The sequence below is a fragment of the Carettochelys insculpta genome, chromosome 15 (genome assembly GCF_033958435.1).
Source record: "Carettochelys insculpta isolate YL-2023 chromosome 15, ASM3395843v1, whole genome shotgun sequence".
Taxonomy (NCBI): domain Eukaryota; kingdom Metazoa; phylum Chordata; order Testudines; family Carettochelyidae; genus Carettochelys; species Carettochelys insculpta.
In genome coordinates this window covers 29,104,449-29,127,238 of record NC_134151.1, presented here as the reverse complement: position 1 = coordinate 29,127,238, position 22,790 = coordinate 29,104,449, and the positions used below count along the sequence as shown (strand labels likewise).

General features: G+C 45.2%; 1 protein-coding gene across 4 annotated transcripts in view; it reads left to right on the top strand.

The window, feature by feature from the left end:
• KLHL3 (kelch like family member 3) overlaps positions 1-22,790 on the top strand; it is a 207,913-nt gene that overhangs the window by 116,388 nt on the left and 68,735 nt on the right. For all 4 annotated transcript variants that reach the window (XR_012647666.1, XM_075010019.1, XM_075010018.1 and 1 more), the window contains 3 exons: positions 1,139-1,260; positions 14,070-14,232; positions 21,694-21,803. Coding sequence is in view for 3 of the 4 variants with exons in the window: in XM_075010019.1 (XP_074866120.1) it covers positions 1,139-1,260; positions 14,070-14,232; positions 21,694-21,803 (395 nt within the window). In the remaining variant the exon portion in view is untranslated. The remainder of the gene's footprint in view (positions 1-1,138; positions 1,261-14,069; positions 14,233-21,693; positions 21,804-22,790) is intronic.

Sequence of the window (22,790 nt, the reverse complement as noted above, 5' to 3'; positions counted from 1 at the left end):
CATACTAGCACAAAAGCCCAAAATGCAACACAGCTGCAGGCACTGCTGACGTAGTTGAACCTAGCTAAAGCAATGGAGACACACTGTCGACTTTCTGGACGTTTGTGGATGCTCATCTTTGACTTCATATAAAATCTACTGGTTAAAAAGTCAACTTCGATAAAGTCGACTTTATTTCGTAATGTAGATGTAGCCTCAGGCTTCTGAAGATGCTGATTGTAAAACCTGGAGGTATATCACATCACCTTCTGTAACTGATGATTGTAAGTAGTCTGAGGGTCCTTTCTTGCAGCATCCACGCTACTTTTGTTACTGAAACTACTCCTAATTAACGTGTGTGCACAACTCTTTCTAATCAGGGTCAAAAACAGCTACCCCTTGATATGCATTCGTAGGCTGTTGAGCAGACACTGGTTTGGTTTACTTCCAATGGAGTCTCTTGCTGTTGTCTTTTTAAAAAATTGCTAGCCTAGGAAGGGATGATTGCCACAGTCCTCAGGGATGCTCATATTTTTCCCGGTTTAGGGGAAGAGGTCCTCCTCAGATTCACCCATAACTGGTTTTTACAGCCTGTCAAGCGATAAGTGATTTGTCCCCTTCAGTGCTTAGTCCTGTGTGAGAGCAGTTAATAATGTTCTTGGTCATGTCATAGACATTTGAGTTTGGGTGACTGTCAGGAGATTTGTCTTCAGCTGTGCCCCCAGCTCATGTGGAGATTGTTCTGAGCCAGGCCGATCTCGTCAGTTTGTGGAACTGTCTGGGAAGCCTCTAGAAAAGAGGTTGTCAGAAGTTCACTCCATTCCAGGCATGCTGTTCTTGGGGTATCTTTCCCCTACGTCAATTACTGGTCCACAAAACAATTCACGCAAACCTTGAGCAAAGGGGAGCGTGTCTCTCTTTTTCTCTCTCTCTAGTTGCCTCACGTGGTGACCCTTTCTTATGTATGTTTGTGGCTAACAGACTGCTGCCACTCATTCCGGACCAGCCGGGAAGGTGACAGTATTCAAGGATTTCAGTATGTTCATTTTAATTAGATGGTGGGTTGTAGAGCTTCCACTGGGAACATGGGGAATTGAGGTGCCGGGAAAAAGAAAAGCAAGCAAGCAAACGGTGACTGTCCATTTCAACTGAATTTCAGGTGACATGACTGAAAGTAAAGCAAAGAAGATTGAAATAAAGGATGTTGATGGGCAGACACTGAGCAAGCTGATTGATTACATCTACACAGCTGAAATAGAGGTCACAGAAGAGAATGTGCAGGTAAGCTGGACTCAATCACTCCTGGAAACTGAAGGGAATAACCCTCGTGGCTTAAATTGCAGACTGAGGAACCTTCAGTGTAATTGATGCCTGGAAGCTACACCAAACCAAGGGCACTGTTCCATTTTTTTTTTCTTTTCTGTATGGTCTTGAGGTAGTTGCTGCTTTTGTTGCATAGTAAGTCATATTACATTTAGTCTTCATTTCCTGTTCCTATTATAAGGCTAGCTGTACAACACTGGAGAGGTAATATCACTTACTGGACTAACGTCTGCTGGTGAGAGACAAGCATGTAAGATCAAAAGATGGTTGGTCCAGTAAAAGACGTTACCTCACCCATTTTAACTCTCTAGTTTCCTGGAATCGACACAGGTACCAGCCACATCGTTGCATGTAATAAGACTACACGTTTGCCTTCTGAGATGCCATGCTGTCTTGCTGCTGCTCTTTTGAAGGTCAAGATGCACTAAAACAAGCAGTTAGCAGGATGCTGGTTCTTAAATTTCAAGTAGGCAATTCCTGCAGTGGTAATCGTGTGTGTGTATGAAGATTTGAGTAGAAGGCAAATTTACAGTTAAAATTAAAGCTTATATAGGCACTTCCTGTTCCTCCTTCCTTTGTGTCTAGACTTGATGCTCTTTGTGGGAATGTCTGATTCTAATTTCACACTGGTATAAATCAATCACTTCTTGAAAGGCACTGTGCCCGTACAAATCTGGTTGAGTGGGGAGGTGGAGCAGATTTGAGTCCCTTTATGCCAGTCTGTAAAGCGCTTGTGGTGGTAGTAGTAGTAAGCCTCTTCGACTCCTAAGTCTTGGAGCATAGTCCACTGACAACCATTTGCCAGTGTCCTTTGTCCTGGACAATTTTTTTCTAGTTCTGACCAGGTATATCCCATCTTTTTAGTGTCTGCCTTCAGCTTCATTGGTTCCACACTAATAATAAAGAGTACTGGTTAGAGGAAAAGGGTGGAAGATGGAGTTTTCATTTGGAACCTTCCAGTACAAACAACGAGCTAGAAATAAGATTCTAGTTTGTTATAATGTCCTAGTTTTGTGAGGTGTATGGAAAGAGATGAGAGAGAGGAGAGGTGATCATATGACATGGTGAATAGGTAGATGACCATGAAAAGTACAAGCAAAGCAAAAAATCATAGAATACTAGAACGGACTATGAGAGGTCAAGTCCAGCCATGGCAGAACCAAGAACCATCTAAATTATCGCTGGCAGATGTTTATCTCACCTTCTCTTAAATATTTCCAGTACTGGAGAGTCCACAAGCCTCCCTAGATAGTTTATTCCTTTGCTTAGCCACCCTGAAAGTTAGATTTTCTTAATGTCCAACTTAAATATTAGGCAGCAGGTGATGAGTCATTGAAAGGGTGTAGTAGACTAGTATAGTCTGTAGATCAAGCATGATACTCTGGCGGGGGTATTTCTGTTCTTGTCCTGTGTCTGTATGGAAGATAGTGAAGGTGTCCAGTGCTTACATTTGTATTTATGGCCAAACAGCAGCTGGGAACTGGTGCGTCATAGACTTTCAAAAGGAGTGTTGGAATCTCTGAGAGGTTTCAAGTTGCTGTTGCTTCTGTTTGAAAACGGTTGACTTGTGCACTGCTGTAAGCTGTTTAATTTTGGCCCTCTTAGCCAATTGGGGAGTGCTCCCCTGTTGAGTTAACTACTCTCACCCCCACTCCTCCAGCTTTCCCACTAACACAGTGCTGTCTGTCCTGGTGCTGACATCAGTATATTTTATGGCATTCAAAGGGGTGGCTTATTCAAATGCTTTAGCAATGTAAGTTATGCCAACATAAGCTGTAGTGTGGACAATGTCTTAGTTTCAGTGATCTTCCTTTTATGAATAATTTTGAAACTGGACAAGGCATCCATATTGAATCTCCACACTATGGAATGAAAAATGGGCACGAGAGAATGCTAGGAAGTACTACAGAGTATGATTAAATTGCCTTTATTTGGAAATGCAGGACCAGAGGGAGAAGCAAAAAGCCATTTATATGGCAGGTTTCAGGTGATAAGATTCTTGATGCAATTGAGATGCTGGCTAGCTTAATCCAATTCCTTTGGACTTCGAATCCTGGTCTCCCAATGTTCTGCTAGAGACTTGTTGCGTGTTCTTGGGCAAATCACTTAATCACTGTGCTGTAGTTCCACAATTGTAAAATGGAGAAAATAGTGTTTGACATATACTCTGTGTGTGTGTTTAAGACCGACCCTTGGATAGCTCCCAAATAAAGTATATTGGGCCATGTTCAGTTTCTTGAATTTCTAGGAGCTTGCATCTCATGGGAAGATATATGGCTTACCAGTTGACAAAATTAGACTTGATACTTATAAACTGAACCTGCCTGTCTTGTGGTATGTCTCTTTTATCCACAGACAGACACACAGGAACTGAGCAAAGGCTAATGTCTTAACAGGAGAATCCAACCAGTGCCTTCTCTCTAAAACTGTTGGAACAAGTAGTTCCTAGAAGTCTCCCCTCTTTCAAATATATGCAGTCAGACTAGTTCAAGCGCATGTGTACAGGGGACTAGACAAGTCGAAAAGGAATAAAGACATTTGCTTGAGCTAAATAAAACAAATCTCCCAAACAGCGTCACCTCCGCACGACTTGTTTAATCATCACCCTGCCCCCTGTGAAAACCCAGAATTAAGGTAATTCATGACAGATTATAATTTAGTCAGTTTCATTATGCAGGTTGAGGGATATTGTTGTGCAAATGTCATCGAATTTATATTGAAACCAGTAGGATAGCAATTAGTCTTAAACACTCATAGCAATGCAGAGAGTGATTTCCTTTACATGGTGGTGTTAACCATTCTATGGAATACTGTTGTGGAGTTGCCTACCATGGCTATAAAAAGATCGTTCCTTGTCAGATTGTTCTTTCTTTCTTTGTCTTCACATAGATTTCTAAAGACAGTCAAGTAGCATTATTGATAGAGTGAGACTGTTAATGTCTCTGGTGTATCCGCTATAACCAGGTGAGGAATTTTTGTACTGACTCCCAACCCATACATGACTGTCCCAATGTTCCCTGGCCACAGCCATGCCACTGAAAGCAGATGAGAAGTCCTGTGGCACCTTATAACAAATTTTTTGGAGCATAAGCTTTCATGGGCAAAGCCCCTCTTTGTCAGATGCACATAGTGGAAATTACAGAGGCAGGTCTCGGTCTATAGTCTCATGCAAGGAAGGGAGTACCAATCAAGAGAGAGGCCTGACTGAACTGACCTTGTCAAATCGGGCCTTCCTCTTGACTGGTACTCCTTTCTTCTCATGATTCTGTATAACTAGACCTACCTCTGGAATCTCTGTTCCAATGCATCTGATGAAGTGAGTCTTTGCCCACGAAAGCTTATGCTCTGAAAAATCTGTTAGTCTGTGAGGTGCCCCAGGACTACTTACTGCTCTTGCAGATATAGACGAACACAGTAGTTCACAGCAAGTGGTAGTTCAAAGCAAATGATTTTCTAATATAGTATTACCTTGACTTGTTTGCTTGCAGAGTTCACTCCCATGCTCTCTGGAGTACTGCAGGCTTAAATTTTTTTTCACTCACTGGGTATGCTGGGAATGCCAGTATTCTCATATCACAGGTTTTCTCCTTCTGGTTGGCCAGCAGTGGATCTCAAAAAGGATTTTGAATGTGACTGATTTTTTCTTCAGATTTCCTCAAAGGGAGGAAGAAGTAATTTCTTGGTGTAGTTGACACGAAGTGGTGCCAAATGTTTTCATTGCACAAGTTAGTAGGCATCCTTCAGTCTGCATAGACTATGGATCGTGCCCTTTAAAGTTTCAATTGAGGACTTCATTTACAGTGTCTATTGTGACTATAAAGACCCACACGAGACTGACAGTCCTTGCTGCATCTCTTGCAGATGTAGTGGGTGTCTGGCAAGTCCTTATTGTGCTTTCTGTGCGCTCGTTTCTCCTCTGCTAGCTGTCTGATCTTCAACTCGCCCTTCTGAAGGCCCTTGTGTAACCCCTGCCTCCATCTGCTGCGGTCGTCTGCTAGTTCTTCCCAGTTGTCCAGCTCGACATCTACCTCTCTGAGATCTCTCTTGCAGACATCTTTGTAACACAACTGGGGGCGTCCGGGAGGTCTTTTGCCAGAGGCTAGCTCACCATACAGGATGTCTTTTGGAATCCTTCCATCGTTCATCCTGTGGACGTGGCCAAGCCAGCGGAGTCAACGCTGCCTGAGGAGGGTGTGCATGGTTGGGATTCCAGCTTGCTCGAGGACGGCAGTGTTGGTCACTCTGTCCTTCCATGATTTCCAAGGATGTGCCTGAGGCAGCGCAAGTGGAAGACGTTCAGCCTCTTTTCCTGGCGGGCATACAGGGTCCAAGTCTCGCTGCCATAAAGAAGGGTGCTGAGGATGCAGGCTCTGTAGACTTGCATTTTGGTATGAGTGTACAGCTTGTTGTTATTCCACACTCTCTTGCTGAGTCTGGACAGAGTTGTGGGCGCTTTTCCGATCCTCCTATTTAGCTCAGTGTCCAACGACAGGGTGTCAGTGATGGTGGACCCGAGGTAAACGAACTCGTGGACGACCTCTAATGTATAGTTGTCAGTGCTGATTGATGGGGTTTCAACAACATCCTGACCGAGTACGTTCGTTGTCTTTAGGCTGATGGTAAGCCCAAAGTCCTTGCATGCTTTGGAGAAGTGATCCAGCAGTTTTTGAAGCTGGTCTTCTGTGTGAGACACTACAGCAGCATCGTCTGCGAACAGCATGTCTCTGATGAGGACTTCCCGCGCCTTAGACTTAGATTTCAGCCTTGCAAGGTTAAACAGTTACAAGACATAAATAGCAAAATGACATGCACTGAGCAGGTGCAACCAAGCTATTGAATCAGATAAATAAATGAAAACATAGGATTTTGTCAGTGAAGAAAAGTGAAATGAGAGAGCAACTGAGACTAGAAAAGAGTCACTGAATGTAGCATTGCGGGAGGAAATATTCCAGTTATGCCCAGAGTTTGAGCAATGTGCATCGCTTAATGAAATAGGTAGCAGTAGATTTTAACTGCCTATTTGGTATTATGGGCTTAAAGTACAGGAAGTATAGCCATTAGTTGTCCAGATGCTCTTCAGTGATGCGCAGAGCTGCAGTAATAGATCATTCATAGGGTAAAGTTCCATTTTCCACATCTTTTTATACCTGTTCTTCATTTAATTGCATGGGATTACCATCATACGAAAGACTCACTTTGAAAGGGCTATACATCCCTAGTGTTGGTTCGGGGTTTTTTGTCTTCTGCATAGTAATTAGTAAAAGGGTCGTGAATTTCTTCTTGTCCAGGGGATTCCGATCCCCACAGGGAATGCAGTTTGTCTCTGAACCTGGTGGTGGCCTGTGGTATTAGGGGGAAGATGGGGACTTCTGCATCTTTAATTTTTCAAACTCTATGGGGAATAAAACAAAAAAAAAAAAAGCAGTCCTGTAGCACCTGAAAGACTACCAATAACATTTATTAGGTGATGAGTTTTCATGGGAAAGACCCACTTCTTCAGAGCTGGAGCTTAACTGGTAACTCTGTTATGAGCTACTCTCCAGATCTGACGAAGTGGGTCTTTCCCATGAAGACTCGTTGCCTAATATTATTATTAATTTTTAAGGTACTACATGACTACTTTTGTTTTGTTTTTCTTTTGTGAAGATACAGACTAACATGGCTACCTCTCTGTGTCTACTGGAAGTAGTTAGGTGTGTGGTACCCTGGCAGGTGTTAAACTCTTTGTGCCTCTTTGTGGAATCCACCTTCAGAGAGCTGTTTTGGGGCGGTCACAGGCAGCAGGCTGTCTTGGAGCATATCTGCGTGGAACCAGCAGCCCTGAGGTGGTGGACAGGACTTCTGTGTTGGATGGCATTTCACCTCTGGTACATCCTCTCCGTATACCTGGTTTGGTGTGGAACCCTTGTTCCAGTTTGGGGGGGCGGAATTCCCCTCTTGTCATGCAGTGTTCTGAGGAAATCCTCACCTGCAGTTTCCTCCCTGCTGCTTCTTGCTGTTGCATGTGATTTTTTTTCCCCCTCCCTCCATGAGGAGACGAACTGGCCCCAAGGGATTTGTGGGAACATGCAGCTACTGTGGGCCCAGGTCCGTCCATGGATGCTTGCGTGCAGCCCCTTTTGGCTTCACTGAAAGGGTAATGTGTGTTTCTGAGCAGAGCCTGAGGCTGAGAGAATTGTAGCTGCTGGGTGTGGTAGAACCCCGGAAATCTGGCTTCTCCAGCAGGCTCTTATCTTGCCAATTACATAGATTTCCCAGTGAAGAGAAGACTCCAAATTGTAGCTGGAATGATTGTCTCCAGTTTCTTTTCATTGCTCGCCTCAAAGCTGCCGGCTCACTAAAGAGTCACAGGGAACAAAGGGCAGCCACTGACAAAAGCTCAAAGCCGCTTCTCCCGAAAGGAGATGAAGTCGAACTGGAGAATTCAAGTGCCACCAATTTCTGAAGAGCCTGGGGATGCTGCGAGCCTGATGAGAGCTCACATGAGCATAAAGGACCCCAGATGGGCCTGGAGAGGAGCTCTGCTTTACTGAGCTGGCTTTAGTGCACTGTGGTGCTGGGATAATTTTGTAGTGAGGGTGCTGAAGGCAGAAACCACACTTCTGGGTTGTTACTACCGCAACCGCAGGAGTATGGCAACACCCCCAGAATCCCTAGTTCCAGCACCTGTGCTAGTACAGATACTTGCAAGGAGATGCAGCTCGGTCAGCCTCGCAGGGGCCAGACTAGGGAGGTGCCATCAGCTCAGGGCTCCCACAAAAACTGTCCCCCTCGGCCTGCGAGAGGTGCCTCAGGCCTGGGTGCAGGAGCTGCAGAGAGGTGGGAGACTGTAGAAGGGATTTGACTGAGTTCCTGTTTAAACAAAACCGCATTCTCTCCCCCAGAGCAGTGACCCGCTTGTGTACCTGCAAAGGGGCTGGGATTATCCTACCCATGGAAACTGTTCTGAGAATACCTTATTCCTGGAGCATTATGGGGCTTGCCCACTCAAATAAATGTCGCTCTTCAAGTGTGGTTTGTGAGCTCCTTGGTTAGATTAAACCAGTGCCCAGGGATGAGGTGACTCCAAAAGATGTAGGGATATCACTCAAAAACCTTCCTTTCCGTATGGTTGTGGAATGTTAACACAGGATCCCCAACAGCTGTGTGTGTTAATCGTCTTGAGACCACAGAACACTAAATGTGGAACATTTATTACAATTTTCTTTAAAATAATTGTTGTCAGACCAAAACAAAACGCAACATATCCAGCAAAAACAAAATGAAGTAATTTAATCAGGTATAGTAATGAAGAAGTAACTTTTTATCTGTTTTTAATAACAGAAAATAGTCTTATTGTAAAGCTTGGAATTATTTTTCCAAATGCTTGTGGCGCACCTGCAAGTTGTTCATGGAACACCAGTGTTCTGCAGAACATTGTTTAATAAATGCTGCCCTACAGCATGTGACTGGGAAGAGATCCTTAACAGAGCCCTTTAATTATCTGCATGCAGCCAAGAAGTTACCATCCTCATTGAATAAATCTCTGTCAATAATGATAATTAGGGTCAGCTGGTTCCATGGGAATGTGGAACCAGCTTTATCGGCACAATTAAACCCTTGCCCATTAGGTGTAGAATGCTGTGTTTGAATGCTTTCCTGTGCGCTCGTTGCACAAGGAACAAGTGTGTGTGGTGATTGTAGAAAGAAAAATATGCCTACCAATCAAAGGCGTGAAGGGAAATAGCTGGAGATGTTGCTGATTTTTAAAACACAGTTATAAATAAATGTGATCTGTGAAGTGTAACAGAAAGCTTCCCATAAACTCTGCAAGTTTTTTGAGCCTTTCTGGGGTTACACTCTTTTATCCAGCACCTTTCTGGCAGTGCAGGAAACTGTCATTTAAGTACAAGGTAACAGGCTGGGCACATGGGATAGCAATGGATGAGGCAGTTTGAGAGTCCTCCAGCACAGTGTGAAGGAGGCCTCATGAAAATCTCTTCTCTCCTTGCTACAGGAGATATTCTTGTCTTGCACCCATCTCCTGTGGAGCACCAAAGAGTGCTCCTTAATATACCTCTGCTGGGGCTGTTCTATTTTAAGAGTACGCACACTGGGGTCCCTCCCAGTCTGTTAGGAAGAATTAGAGGCCAGTATGGTTTGATGGGAGATGGAAGAGAAACTGAAAGTCATAGCGTCCAAAAATAACGTGGATATTAGTCCCACAGTGGAATAGGTTCAGCTGTCGCATGATCACCCACTATTTGCCAACAGGCGTGTTTAGCCACACATGAAATTTGGGAAGGAATATTTTTGGGGAGTGAGCAGCTGCAGTTGCCTCTCTCCATTTCTCTGGGCATTTGTTCCTCCTCTTATTCTTTGCACAGAGCTGTTTCCACGTGTCTGGTTTGTGTCATGCACGTGACTATGGAAGCATTTTATGTGTGCTGCGGCAGTATTACCACATGGGGAAAGCATTTAAATGCAGGAGGTATTTTTCATTCTCTCTGCTGGTTGGACATCATTTCTCATATACTAATCAGCCAGATGAAAGGGGCTGAAGGTAGCTTCCTCTCACGCCCACGTGCCACCCCCAGCAGCTCATCGAACAGTACAGCATTTGTAGCTGCTTTTCCCACGGAGGGACCAGCAGCTTCTTGTCTCTCTCATGAGCTAGAACAGGGGTGAGCAAAGTGGGGGACAGGTCTGCTGAGGGGGCGTGAAGTTTGATAAGGAGGGGCCCAGCATGATCAGTGGCTGGGTCTCAGGCTCATCCATCTCATTAAAAATACTGAAATATGTTACTGTTTTCAGGTATGTGTCATCACATTTATATGCTAATTAATAGTTTTTACATACTGCATTGTTATTTTCTTACACGTGCTGAAAGCGTTCTTTTCCATATGAACATAAGCACAATTTCCATCAGTTTGGATTACATCAGACAGGTGGGAGGGGCTGCTAATTGCAGGGATGAAAAGTAGGGCCAGACATAAAAAAGTTGCTCACTGCTGATCTAGAAGGCTTTCCAATAAGAGGCTGCAAGGAAACAGCAGCCGCACTTAAGGAAGTCGGTTTGGAAAGCAACCTTCAGGCCTCTGTTGGTGTGCAAAGTACCATTTGTTAATGAGGATATTCATGGTTTGGTTTATCGGGGAGGATTACAGTGCTAGACTAAATCTAACTCGGACCTCCCCACACCCCAACTCTGCCACTTCAATCTCCTGAATGGCTTTTCGATCACATTTATTTGGCCCTCATTATTGTTGTATCAGAGTAGTCCCAATATTTTATGTATTTATGTTCAAAACATTTGCGTGGCATGGCAGTGCTACATCTTCCAACTACAGAGGGACAACTGAATCTTTGTGCCTAATGGACGTTCCGAAGATCACATGGGAAATCTGTGGCAGAAAATGAACCCAGGTTTTCCACAGCCAAGATCAATTCCCTAACCACTAAACCATCCTGCCTCTGAGCTTTTGTAATCCTTATACATGTCTTCACACCTTATGCATTTCAGAAACTGTTCCTAACCAGCTCAATGATCTTAACCAAATATTGGTAAAACTATAGATCCCATGCAGATAGTCTTCTACAAAATGAGACTTGAAGAACCAGCTAAAGCAGCAGAGGAGATCTAGGTATTCCTAGAATCGCAGAACACTGGAACTGGAAGGGACCTTTATACATCAAGTCCAGTCCCATGCCCTCACATCAGGACCAAGTACCATTTAGACCATCCCTGATAGATGTGTATCTAATCTGCTTTTAATTATCTCCAGTGATGGAGATTCTACAACCTCCCTAGGCAATTTTTTTCCCAATGTTTAACCACCCTGACAGGAAGTTTTTCCTAATGTCCAACCTAAACTGCCCTTGGTGCAGTTTAAGCCCATTGCTCCTTGTTGTATCCTCAGAAGCTAAGGAGAGCAATGTTTCTCCCTCCTCCTTGTAACACTCTTTCAGGTACTTGCAAATCATTATGTCATATTGCAGCTTATAACCATGTGCCAGATTCCAGATATAAATAATCCAAATAGAGAATTTCAGTACTAAATGTGTCACAAGCTTTAAGTAATTTTTCAAAGGAACACAGACATTTTAGCCAGGAAGGTGATGTAGTTGAGAATCTGGAAGACTAGCATATGCTGTCTCTAAATTGCATCCAGTACCTGTAATTCAAGTACCAAGAGCCGGTTCTGATCCAGTTGAAATATATGGCATAAGCTTGCATGGATTGTAGTGGAATTGAGATTCAGCTGGGGTATGTGATTAGGCAGGGCATTTCCTCCTGTTATTTCTAAAGGAAACATACACAGTGCTAACGGATATCCTTAGCTGAGTTTTCATTTTTTCTGGTGAAAACAAGGTTGATGGAGAGGCAGACAGCAGAGAAGAGAGTGACAACCCACTTATCTGTTGATAGACTATTTTTCTCGCTCTTTCTCTTTCTCTTTAAGCATTAGATGGTGCCTGTTTTCTGAGGACTATAATGGAGAGATGTAGCAGACCAAATGCTTGAGTCTTGGGGAATTGTTCCACTACTCAGAGGATAGTACTTTTTACATCTTACATGCCCAATACTCTAATCGGAGAGGTTCCAAAAAGTCTGTGGCTTTGTTGTGCAGTTGCAACCCAAAGCAGTACAGAGGGTAGTCTTTTTTGCAGTTTTTAATCCCACAACATGCAAGTTAACCATCTCAGCCAGCTTGCTGAGGACAGAATGTAGGAAGCTGGGATGCAATGCTACAGATGGAGGCCATGTTTGCACGAGGAGGTGAAATTGATTTTAGATAAGCAAATCTAGCTATGAGAATTGCTTGACTTATCGATTTTTGCCTAAGCCCACACAGTGGGAGGTCACTGAGAGAACTATCCCATCAACTTCCCTTGCTCCTTGTGACTGCCAGCAGTACTGGGGTCAGTGGTGGCACCATGACCGTTTGGTTTAGCTCGTCCCCACTTAGTGCCCTAAATCGAACTCTGGAAGATAGACCGCCGGCGTATTAGTCATTCCATAAGTGTAGATGTACCTAAGTAAACTCAGTTTGTAGCAAACCTGGGAGGAGCTCTCTCCTTGGGATGGTTGTGTAAACTGGGGGAGCACTCTGTGTTGAACGAAGGATGCAGTTCTAATAGAATAATGAGAGGGTAGAAAATTGTTCATAGCTAGATGTTAAAAGGGCGAATGAAGTGTTATCTTAACTCAATCAGCCAGACAAACTAATCTGTTCTTAGGATCCAAGTGTTTGGCCGAAACAGCCCCATGGGTTAATTGATTTCTTTATTTTATTGTTGCCTGTTGGGGTTGTAGCTGTCTGTGTGAAAATTACTGCTTAGTAGTATTAACATGTAATCCAATTGTGTTAGATTTTTTTCTTGGAATGGATCAGTGGCTTAGAAAGTACCTAAGGGCAGGTTGCTGGTTTACTGCTGTTCTGCTGAGATGTATGGGGGAGGGGAAGGAACACACATTTTTTGCTTCTCGCCAGCACTGAGTAGAGCAAGTTAAACATTTTGAACAGGCTTCTGTTTCCCCTGGTGAGAAATCATTTTGAAGTGAACGATGCTCTTTGAAGCCCCATTCGTGTGCACCTGATGTTCCTATTAAGAAAAGGGTCTCAGAGCTGCACAAAATAAGGAGGACTTGGACTTGAGAACTGGTTGCCGTGCACTGGCAAAAGCCATGAGAAAGGAAACAGCTGGTGTGACCTGGGAGCCACCATCCGCCATGGGCCCCTGGGCAAAGTGTGTGTGTGTGTGGGACCAGCTCCATGGGTCCAGAAGGGGCAGGGCCGAGGCAGCCCAGTCTTCTGTGCCTCCTTGAAGCATGGCGCCCCACCCCTCAGAGCTATATGGAGCGTGTGGCATGTTGGTGGCAATTTAAAGGGGCTGGGGCTATGGCCATCACTGTTACTACAATATTCGTGGCAGCAGCTTGGAGCCTTGAGCCCCTTGGAATCTCTGGGGCAGCTGCCCTCATTGTCTCCATCAACAGGCCTGGATGTCACAGCTGCAGTGTCCAGGAACTTTATCTCCAACTTCCATGTCCGTGAACTCACTCATGAGCGATCCTAAATGCTGTAGGTTGAGCTCTTGTCCTGGCTCTACCCTGGCCCCCACTTCTGTAGGAGTGGTTTACAGCACCTGGATACTGAACCCCCTCCTTTGTGGACGTAGTCGAGTATTTCAGCATCTAAAGCATCTCAGTGGCATCTGTGGTTTTGTGGGTGCAAAGATGGGATAATGGTTTGAATATTAAGGCTACCCCCCACCCCACAAAAAAATCCTGAAACCAAAAACCTTATCTGAAAAAGGGTTGAAGTTTTTTGGGTGAGAAACTTACATTCTGGGTAGTTGGCATCTTAAGTGTAACGGGGTTTGAGTTCCATTCCCGGTCTGCAAATGATAAACTTTCTCCAGAGGAAAAGTTATAGAAGGCTGTCCACAAATGGAGGATTTTAGGTGGGTCAGCTGCAGCATGCACATTGTGCCGTCTCTGATCTGCCTGCCTGGGCGACTTGTTCATTGGAGAAGGCCTGAGGAAGGAAATATCACTAAATGTCTGCGCCCCAGGATGTTGCTGCTTTTGCTGGTCGCTACGTGGGGGAGTGGATCTGCCCTTAAACGCTGCTAAATCTTTAGCACCTTCCTCCTTTCCCAAACAAAAGCTCAACAGACTAATCCGTGTTTTGAAGGGTCATAATATCTGGTGAGTTTATGCCGGCAGTCAAACTGGTGGGACCTCTGGTGCTAACTCTTGTTTCGCTTCTCGCCCCTTCCAGGTTTTGTTGCCAGCTGCCAGCTTATTGCAATTAATGGATGTTAGACAAAACTGCTGTGATTTTCTCCAATCCCAGCTGCACCCTACAAATTGCCTTGGAATTCGAGCCTTTGCAGATGTGCATGCCTGCCCTGAGCTTCTGCAGCAGGCCAATGCCTATGCAGGTGAGCAAAGCATCCTAGCTTAGTCCAACCAGTTTGTTCTGAAGCATAAAGGGTATTGGGCAGTGTTTCCTGGAGGCTGGGCTCTTGGGTGGCTGCTCAAGGGTGATTCAAATGCTGCACGGCTGATTAGCAGAGCGCCCACAGCGTGTGTTTCTATTGGCGGTGCACATCAGCGTGTGCTTGGTGCACATAAAATTTATTCCACCCATGGATGGAAAAGATTAGAGGGAACATTGGGGTCTGGAGCCAGCACTTTCATGACCAATTTCTTCTGAGTGTTACCAAAGAATATGCAGTGGGTTTCTTTGGATGCTGTGGGGCACTGATGTGAGATGGTGCTGCAGAAGATGGAGACCTTTGGAATAATGAAAGCTTTGGAGGTGAAATGAAGGGCTTTAGGTTGATTTGTTTTGGAAAATCCAGGTAGGTGTCAGGTGAATTATCTCCTTTCTGTATTCATAGAGCAGTAGCAGAAATACAGCTTGCTGGTTCTTCTAGAAAAAACACCTTAGAACAGAGGTTGAGTAGCATGTCCATTCATCTAATCAAGTTTCTTTCTCTCCCCTCCCTTGTCTGTGAATGCAGCCTTTGAAAGCACATTGTAGTGGGCTCATGTGACTGATTTTTTGGGGATTTGTGTTGTTATGACTGATGAGGGGGAAATTCCTTTGTTTTCTCTAATATTCATAGTCTACTTGAAAAACGTATCTGCTAATTTTAGATGTGCAGTATCTGATCTTTCTACCTCTCTGTACCACACCTCACATGCTATGTAATAAGAACACAACCTTTAGTTCCCTCTCACTACATTGTAGATATAGTTTACGCTTAGGATGTGAAGTTGTAGGTGGTGGCAGGTTTATTTTTTCTTGCTTTATACTAGGAAATATCCACAGACAGTAACCTTTCATTGACCATAATGGGCAACTGTTAATTTATCTAGAATTCCTTCTTGATACTACTTGCAACACATCTCTTACTGACAGCATGACTCCAAATCTGTCTAGTCCAATTGGGCGTCATGTTATCAACCGAGAACTTGCTCTTTTTACTCTGAATGAAACAAGAGAAGGCGGAGTGAGTATCTGGAGAGCCAAAAGCCAAACCCTAATGCAAGATGCTCAGTCTATTCTACTTAAATGGGAATTGGTCTGTGTACAAAGTGTCTGTTGTAGTTTACAAGTGTACCTTAGAGTGCTCAGTCATGCCCAAAGCCTTCCTGACTTCGGTGAGTTCCTATATACCACATAGTGCCCAAAGTTAATGTGTGGATAATGCCCGATGTCCTCAATCTCCAAGATATCTAGGGGTGGAACTAGGATGGAAAGGTCACTATTACTAGTAATCAGGCCAACTGCTATAGCCGTACCATTCAGAGCACCCCTGGAAGATAGACCCACTCAGGGTCAATCTGGGGTTCGATTCTGTGCACCTGGTAGAGACACACGAAGTCGACCTCTTGGGTCAGCAGTCGAACCCTGTACTCCTCGCTATTGTGAGATTAGGGGAGGTTGACAGGAGAAATTCTACCATCAACCTTCGTCGGTGAGGACGGCCAGGTAAGTCAATTGCAGATAAGTTGATTGTGACAACAATTGCTACGGCTAGAACTGCGTTTATGTGATTGACTTATCTTCCTACTGTAGACCAAGCCTGAAACATGCTCTCATTCTGTTCCAACTCATCCTTGTGGCTCTGACTGTCCTAACAGTCTCTGCTCAGGCTGAAGCGACTGAGCCAACCCTCGCCCAAAAATCTGAGAAATTCCAGAAAAAGCTCCAGGCCTTTGTTGGCAGCATTGTGGATAAAACCACCTTCCAGGAACTGCATCACAGCAGCTTCAGTGGGAAGACCTAGAACCAGTTCTCTGAGCAATTCCTGAAGCTGAAAGAATAGTTCAAGGAGAAGTTATCCAGGGACACGTTTGACTGAGAAAGATGTTCCTTTGCAGAGCTCACAGGTGATTCCTGGAGCACTGGTCCCCTTGAAAAGATCTGGTAGTTAGGGGAGCCCAAGTGTGGTACCCAAGTTCCTGTCTTCTGTTACTTTTTTCTGTAGCCATGAATAAATGCTCATTGCCTTAGAAAAGACCTCAGATAACTTCAACTTAAATGGTCCTAGTACACACTAAACACTGTTGTGGTGGCCTTGGATCTGGGAAAGCTAGCAGCCTTGTTTTATTCACAGCACTTCAGCTTGTTATTCAGTACCGTCGATCATGTTGCCGAAGCAGTGTGTATTCCTCCTGTATGGCAGCTGGTATCCAACAGCTACTAACCTGCACGAGTTGGTGCATTCTAGGAGCAGTTGTCTAGCCAAAACCAGACATAAGAACACATCTGCCTAGTCTTGGAGGACATCTGCTTGTTTTTCTGCATGCCTGTGTTGTCCAGGAGACTTGTTCCTCTACCTGTTAGCTGATGCCTGAGGCAGAGCCCCAAGTGGGCCTGAGCAAGAATTTTCCATGCTCTTAACTCCCCTGCACTTTCCTTTTGCCTTTGAGCTTTTGCCTGCTGTGCTGTCCATTGTGTAGGCAAAGGCGTCTTATTCGCCAAATCCTCCCTGATTCGGTTCCACTGTCACGCTTCCCCTCCTCTGCAACATTTGGTTTTTAGTCATAAAGGGAGTAGGTTCTTCTATGAGTTTTTTTAAAAAAAAAAAAAAAAGAAAAAAAGCGGGGGGGTAGCCACCAAATTCTCATGCATTTTCTTTCCAAATTCAGACAAAACCTATCAGCCTCTCTCGTTGCATTATCCCTGGGGAAAAACAGTACTCCGAAAGCAATGGCCTTTTGTGTAAGGGTTTGCTTGTAGTACCTCATTATCCTTGCTTCCAGGCCTTGTTTAATCTTTAACCTAACAGGCAGTGCTTTCAGTGTGTATTTATTTGGTTGTTTGGCCATTAGAAGGCCTGCTTTTGTTGCTTTATTGGCTTTCAGGAGTCCTTGCTAATACAATAGCCTATATAATGTTAATGAAACTCCATTAATAAAAATGCCATTAAAATTCTTGGAATTGTTTATGTAGCAGGGTTAAGCCGAGCCAGAAATCGGAGCGAGACCCCCAAGGATTTCCATGACCACAGATACTTGAAAATGTCTCATTTTAAAAGCTTAATTTTAAACAAGGGAAAGTGTAGTCAGGTAGCTTGCTTTTTATGGAAGGGCATAAACTGTTAAAGGTATAAAATCAACTTATTTTATTTGCTTGTAACAAATAGCATGAAATGTAATAGTGGCAGCATCATAGCCAATGAGGTTAATCCGCAGTGTGATTATTGCTAGTTGAAAGCTTTTCATGTCTGTTGCCCAATCCCCCTACTGTCTTGGCTTCATCCGGAGCAGAGCACACATGCGTTGCGCAGGATGGAGACGTGCTGAATGAAGAGTGCTGCCTGTTGGCAAGCCCGGGCACAGGTCCTCAGAGGTTGACACTACAGTTCACGTGAAGGCAACTGATAAAGGGTGCTGATTGTAATGTACACCCACCCTTAGGCATATATAGATATTAAGTGTCAGTGGGACTCGAGCCCATTAATGCCAGAGTTCAACCAGACAGATTGCTCCCTTAGCTGGGGTCATAGTCCTTTGGGATAGTCGTCTCCTGGAGCGTTATCACTGGGGTAGCTGTGTTAGTTTGTATCTGCAAAAACAGCGTGAAGTTCTGTGGCACCTTATAGACTACCAGATTTTTGGAGCATGAACTTTCATGGGCATGCATCTGACAAAGTGGGTCTTTGCCCACGAAAACTTATGCTCCAAAAATTTAGTCTGTATGTGCCACAGGGCTGCTTGTTGTTTTTCCTAGAGCAGTGGTTTTCAGCCAGTGTGCCTTGAGAATTGTCCAAGTGTGCCACAAAATTTCATCTATTTCCTCCCATGGTGACTCTTTGCAGAGCTGCTGTGAGGGGACATGAGAACCCTGCAGGAGCCTCTTGGCACTGGGAGGCAGCTGAAATGAGCATGTAGGGAGCCTCCCCACCCGTGCTGTGGCAAGGAGGAAGGGAAGACGGGAGCCTGTTGAAGCTAAGATGAAGTTTTAATGCCATGTCCTGGCTCCAACAGGCTGGCAGGCAGGGGAGCCTGCTCTCTGGACACGTCTCCGCACCCCGTGAGTCATTGCGTGTTTCAGCAGTTACTCGATTGCTCAACATTCTGTTTGATCCTGGTTTAGCGTGTTGTATGCACTGCCATGTTGCAAGCCTCTCTAAGAAGACCATAACCCCAGTAAACATAAGAGTGACATTTCTGAGCAACCGATTTAGCTGTCCCCCTCTGTCAACAAAAGGATAACTAGGGCTGTACAAATGATGTTTCTGCACTGAGGTGTTCGTCTCATCTAGCTTCATTCTCTCCTTTAAAATATCACTTGTGTGCTGGGGTGAAAGTGACTTAAATTCTTACAGGTGCTGTCCTGTCACAGCCCTCTTTGGAGTGGGGGTTGGGGAGGGGGCAGGGCTCGGGGCAGGGGTGTTGCAGCCGGACAGCACCTGTAAGAAATTTGAGTTACTTGCACCCTTGTACTGTTGTGACACAACAGGACCCGTAAGAAATTTGTGTGGGATGGATTGTGGGGGAGCTTGGGGCAGGGGATTGGGGTGTGGGTAGATGCAGCAGTGGGGGGGAGGGAGGATGGCTCAGGACAGGGGGTTAGGATGTGTATCTGTGGTGGGGTGTTCAGGGTGTCCGGAAGGATGCAGGAGTCAGGGCAGGAAGTTCAGGTATGGGGCCTGGGCAGGAGGTTGAGGCATGTAGGTGGGGGCGCTTGAGGCATGTGGCAGGGTACAGGAGTCAGGGCAAGGGTGTGGGGGTGCAGGAGGTTGGGCTGTGTGCGGGGGAGGGTTGGCGTGACTTGAGGCTGGGAGTGTGACCACCCCACTGCCTGGCCACTGGGTTGTTGGGGGCAGCGGGGACCAGGCTTCCCAGCCAACCAAGCTTCAGGGCTAGAGGCTGGGGGAGCTGTGCCCATGTTGCCCAGGAGCTTTGGGTGCTGGTTCACAGCCACTGGGGCCTTGACTCCAACTGTCCAGCACTGGGGCTTGAGGCCATGGGGGGGCAGTGATTTGGGCTCCTGTGTAGGACAGTAGAAGTGCAGGGATGGGCTGCTCCTTCCCTGCATTGGCACAAGAACCTTACCCATGCACGGTGGCTGGCTGGCAGCATCCAGAGCCCTGCCTCCAGCCAGCCCCACTCTTACTGGTACACTGTACTGTGGCTTGCTGGCTTACTTTCACCTGTGTGTGGTGCGGTGTATGCAAATCCTAATAACAAAGTGCCAGATCTCATGTGTAACGTTATTATAATGGGCTTGGCAGTGTGAAAGAGCCAGTTTGCAGGAGTGGGGATACTTGCCCAGCAGTGATATTATCTGCAAACGTATTTCAGCCTTTTGTAACAACACGTGTAATTCTTTAATTCTATAGACCTGTGCCCTTTGTTAAGCTTTAATATGTAGTGGAAAACAATGTCAGATCAGAAGAGTGCTTTCAGAACTGTGTTGCAATCAAGGAGATTGTTCCCTGTCTGATTTTTAAGTGGAGACTCGCAAATCCTGGAGCTTTTTATTGAGAGTCTTTCAAAATCAGAATGCTGGAGCATGGGGGTGGTGGAAACAGATGTAGCCTTAATAAGTACAATCCACCATGGACTGCATCTACACTAACCCAGATGATTAACTTGCTCAAGGTCAATCTTCCAGGGTTTGATTTCACACCTCTAGTAGGGATGTGTGAAATTGACCCCCGAGGGGTTGCAGTTGACCCCGTACTCCTTGCGAGGTGGGAAAAGTAAGGGAGATGGATGGGAGAAACTCTCCTGTTGCCCTTCCTCTGTATAGACAGACAAGTTAGCTGAGCGCAGGTATGTCGATTTTAGCTACATAATTGGCGTAGCTAGAATTGCATATCTGCAGTCGACTTTTAGTCTAGTGTAGGCATAGCCTCAGGGGAAAGGTTGGAGTAAGTAGATGGATGGTATTTGGTGGGGTCGGGGGTCAGAATTTGGAGGTTGGAGAGATTAGATTTATACTTAGTGATGGAGCCTCAGGACAGTAAAAGTTTAAGTAGGCAGAAGAGAGTGGTGGGAGCACAAGCAAGGGCATGGAAGGTCAGTGGCCAGGAAGTGTGGTGGAGGTAGAGACCAGCCTACAAGTGGGAGTTATTGTTGTTTTGATTTTGGGCTTATTGGAGGAGGAGAAGAGGATGCAAGTGGTGCTTGTCAGGATGGAGAGTGAGTTGAACAGGGAGGGGTCAGAGTGGAGTGTGTCTGACAGCTGTTGAGGTGCGTGGGATTTGATGGATTGGATGTCCCGGAAGGCCTAGGAGCAGAGGGGGAAGATGATGGTTATCCATGATCTACAGGAGACCCCCAGCTTACACGATTTCAACTTACACGTTTCTTGCAACAATGCAAGTCAAAATCGTGAGTGGTGGGGAGCCGGGAACCAGGCAGGAGCCTGGCTTCCAACTCCCCTCTGCTTGTAGGAGCCGGGAAACTGACCAGCACTTCTGCATCCATTAGTTTCTTGACTCCTGCGAGTGGTGGGAAGCCAGGAGCCTGGCTGAGCAGTACCAGTCAGTTTTCTGGCTTCCCTTCACTTACCAGGCACAGCCAGGACTGGGGAACCCAAAGGCAGCAGAGCCCCTCCCTTGCCAGGTCCCAACTTGCATGAAATTTGACTTATGCATGGTTGCCCAGGAACACAGCCTACGTGTAAGTTGGGGTCTACTGTATTTAATCGCCCAACCCCCACCCCAGCCGCCTGTAGTTCTAGGTTACTGTATAACTGTTCATTTCCTGTGTGGATGTCTAACAGTTGCCTGGTTATTCACACCAATGCTGGCGGTGTCCATTTTGTTATTGAAAGATTCAAGTCAACACCAGGGTTTTTCATTTAATAACTGTCAGTGCTCAGAACCAACCCCGCTTCTACAGCTGATCTGAAAGCCAGCAGCACCACCGTCCTTAACAGTGCAGCCTTATTGACTCCGTTTCACCTACTGACTCGCCAGCCCGCTTCCTGCCTTGCCCTGTGGTTTTCCTTGTGTGTGTTGGGGGAAGGTCTCTCATCCAAGTCTTGAACAGATTGAAAGCTGCTTAGCTGGCAAGAGCAGACAAGAATCACAGTTGTTGGTCTGTAAAAAGGGGCTCTTCTTTCTAAATTGCCATTGGAGAAAAGAATGCGGCAACACTACCTTGTTTTATTTGTGCCATTTTATGAGTTATGGCAATTAGTGGATGAGTCTCTGGCCACATAAATGTTGTTTCAAGTAATATTAGGTTTCTTTAACCTGCTCTGAGAATTTTCTTTCTTTTCTACTTATCATTTTGAGTCCGGTGTAATCATGTGTGTCTTTTGCGGGGGGAGGGCTGTAATTGTAAATTCTCTGAACAGAGTCCTTATGTTGACTGACAGTGTGGATTTCATTATAATTTTCCTTTCCCACCTTTGATTTTTTGAACAGAGCAGCACTTTCCCGAGGTGATGCTAGGAGAAGAATTTCTTAGCCTTAGTCTGGACCAGGTTTGCAGTTTAATATCCAGTGACAAGCTCACTGTCTCTTCAGAAGAAAAGGTACAGTAAGTTATGTGGTAAAAGAGAATGTTCAGGAATGTTTTTTGTGTTCTTAGACATTTTGTGGGTAAAGATCTCATGTTTTGCTGTCTTGGAGCTCTTTTTCTAGGAGTTCACCCCTCAAAAATAGAGGATATTTATAACTAATTAGAATCCTGTCACCACCTTTTTCTCAGCATAAAGACTTGACTATAAAATTCAATATTTTGCCTGTCTTTTCCCAGGATAAATAGCAAATACTGTTTCTTTTTGGAAAACAGGAATTTTCTCTTTTCCACAGGGGTAAAACTCCTTCTAGACTCAAAGCATCATGAGAGATCTCACCTTCTCTTTTATTGGCCCAAAAAGGGATGTTACATATTCTGTAACTCAGACCTGGGTAATTAGGGGAGGAGAGGTGCAGGGTTAGGATGAAATAAGGAAATGCTTTTTTCTGGCAGACTTTCTGTAAGAAAAAAATAATGGTGGCTGGTGCTGTTTGGAATGTTAGGCACCATATCCTATTGGTCAAGTGCAGATGAAACAGCTGGAGGGATGGAGAGCCCAGTGGCAGGGGAACTTGCCTAGGATTTGGGAGAGATGGGTTCAATTAGTCCTTCCCTTGCAAGGTTTCCTGTCTCATTTTGAGCAAGTAACTTAGGCCTGGTCTTTGCTACTGTGGACCATCGACCTAAGTTACACAACTTCAACTTCATGAATTACACAGCTGAAGCTGACATACTTAGGTCTGCTTTTGGCTGTGTCTTTACAGCGGTAAGTTGACAACTGATGCTCTCCCATTAACTCCGCTTATTCTTCTCATTTTGGTGCAGTACTGGAGTTAATGGAAGAGTGTTCGGTGGTTGATTTATTGCTGCTGTGTTAGACATGATAAATCAGCCCGCTACTGCATCAATCACTGCCTGTCAGTCCAGCCCATTCTGAAGTCATGCCCTTACCCTGTGTGCCTCAGTTCCACATGTGTAAAATGGGGATAACTGTACTGCC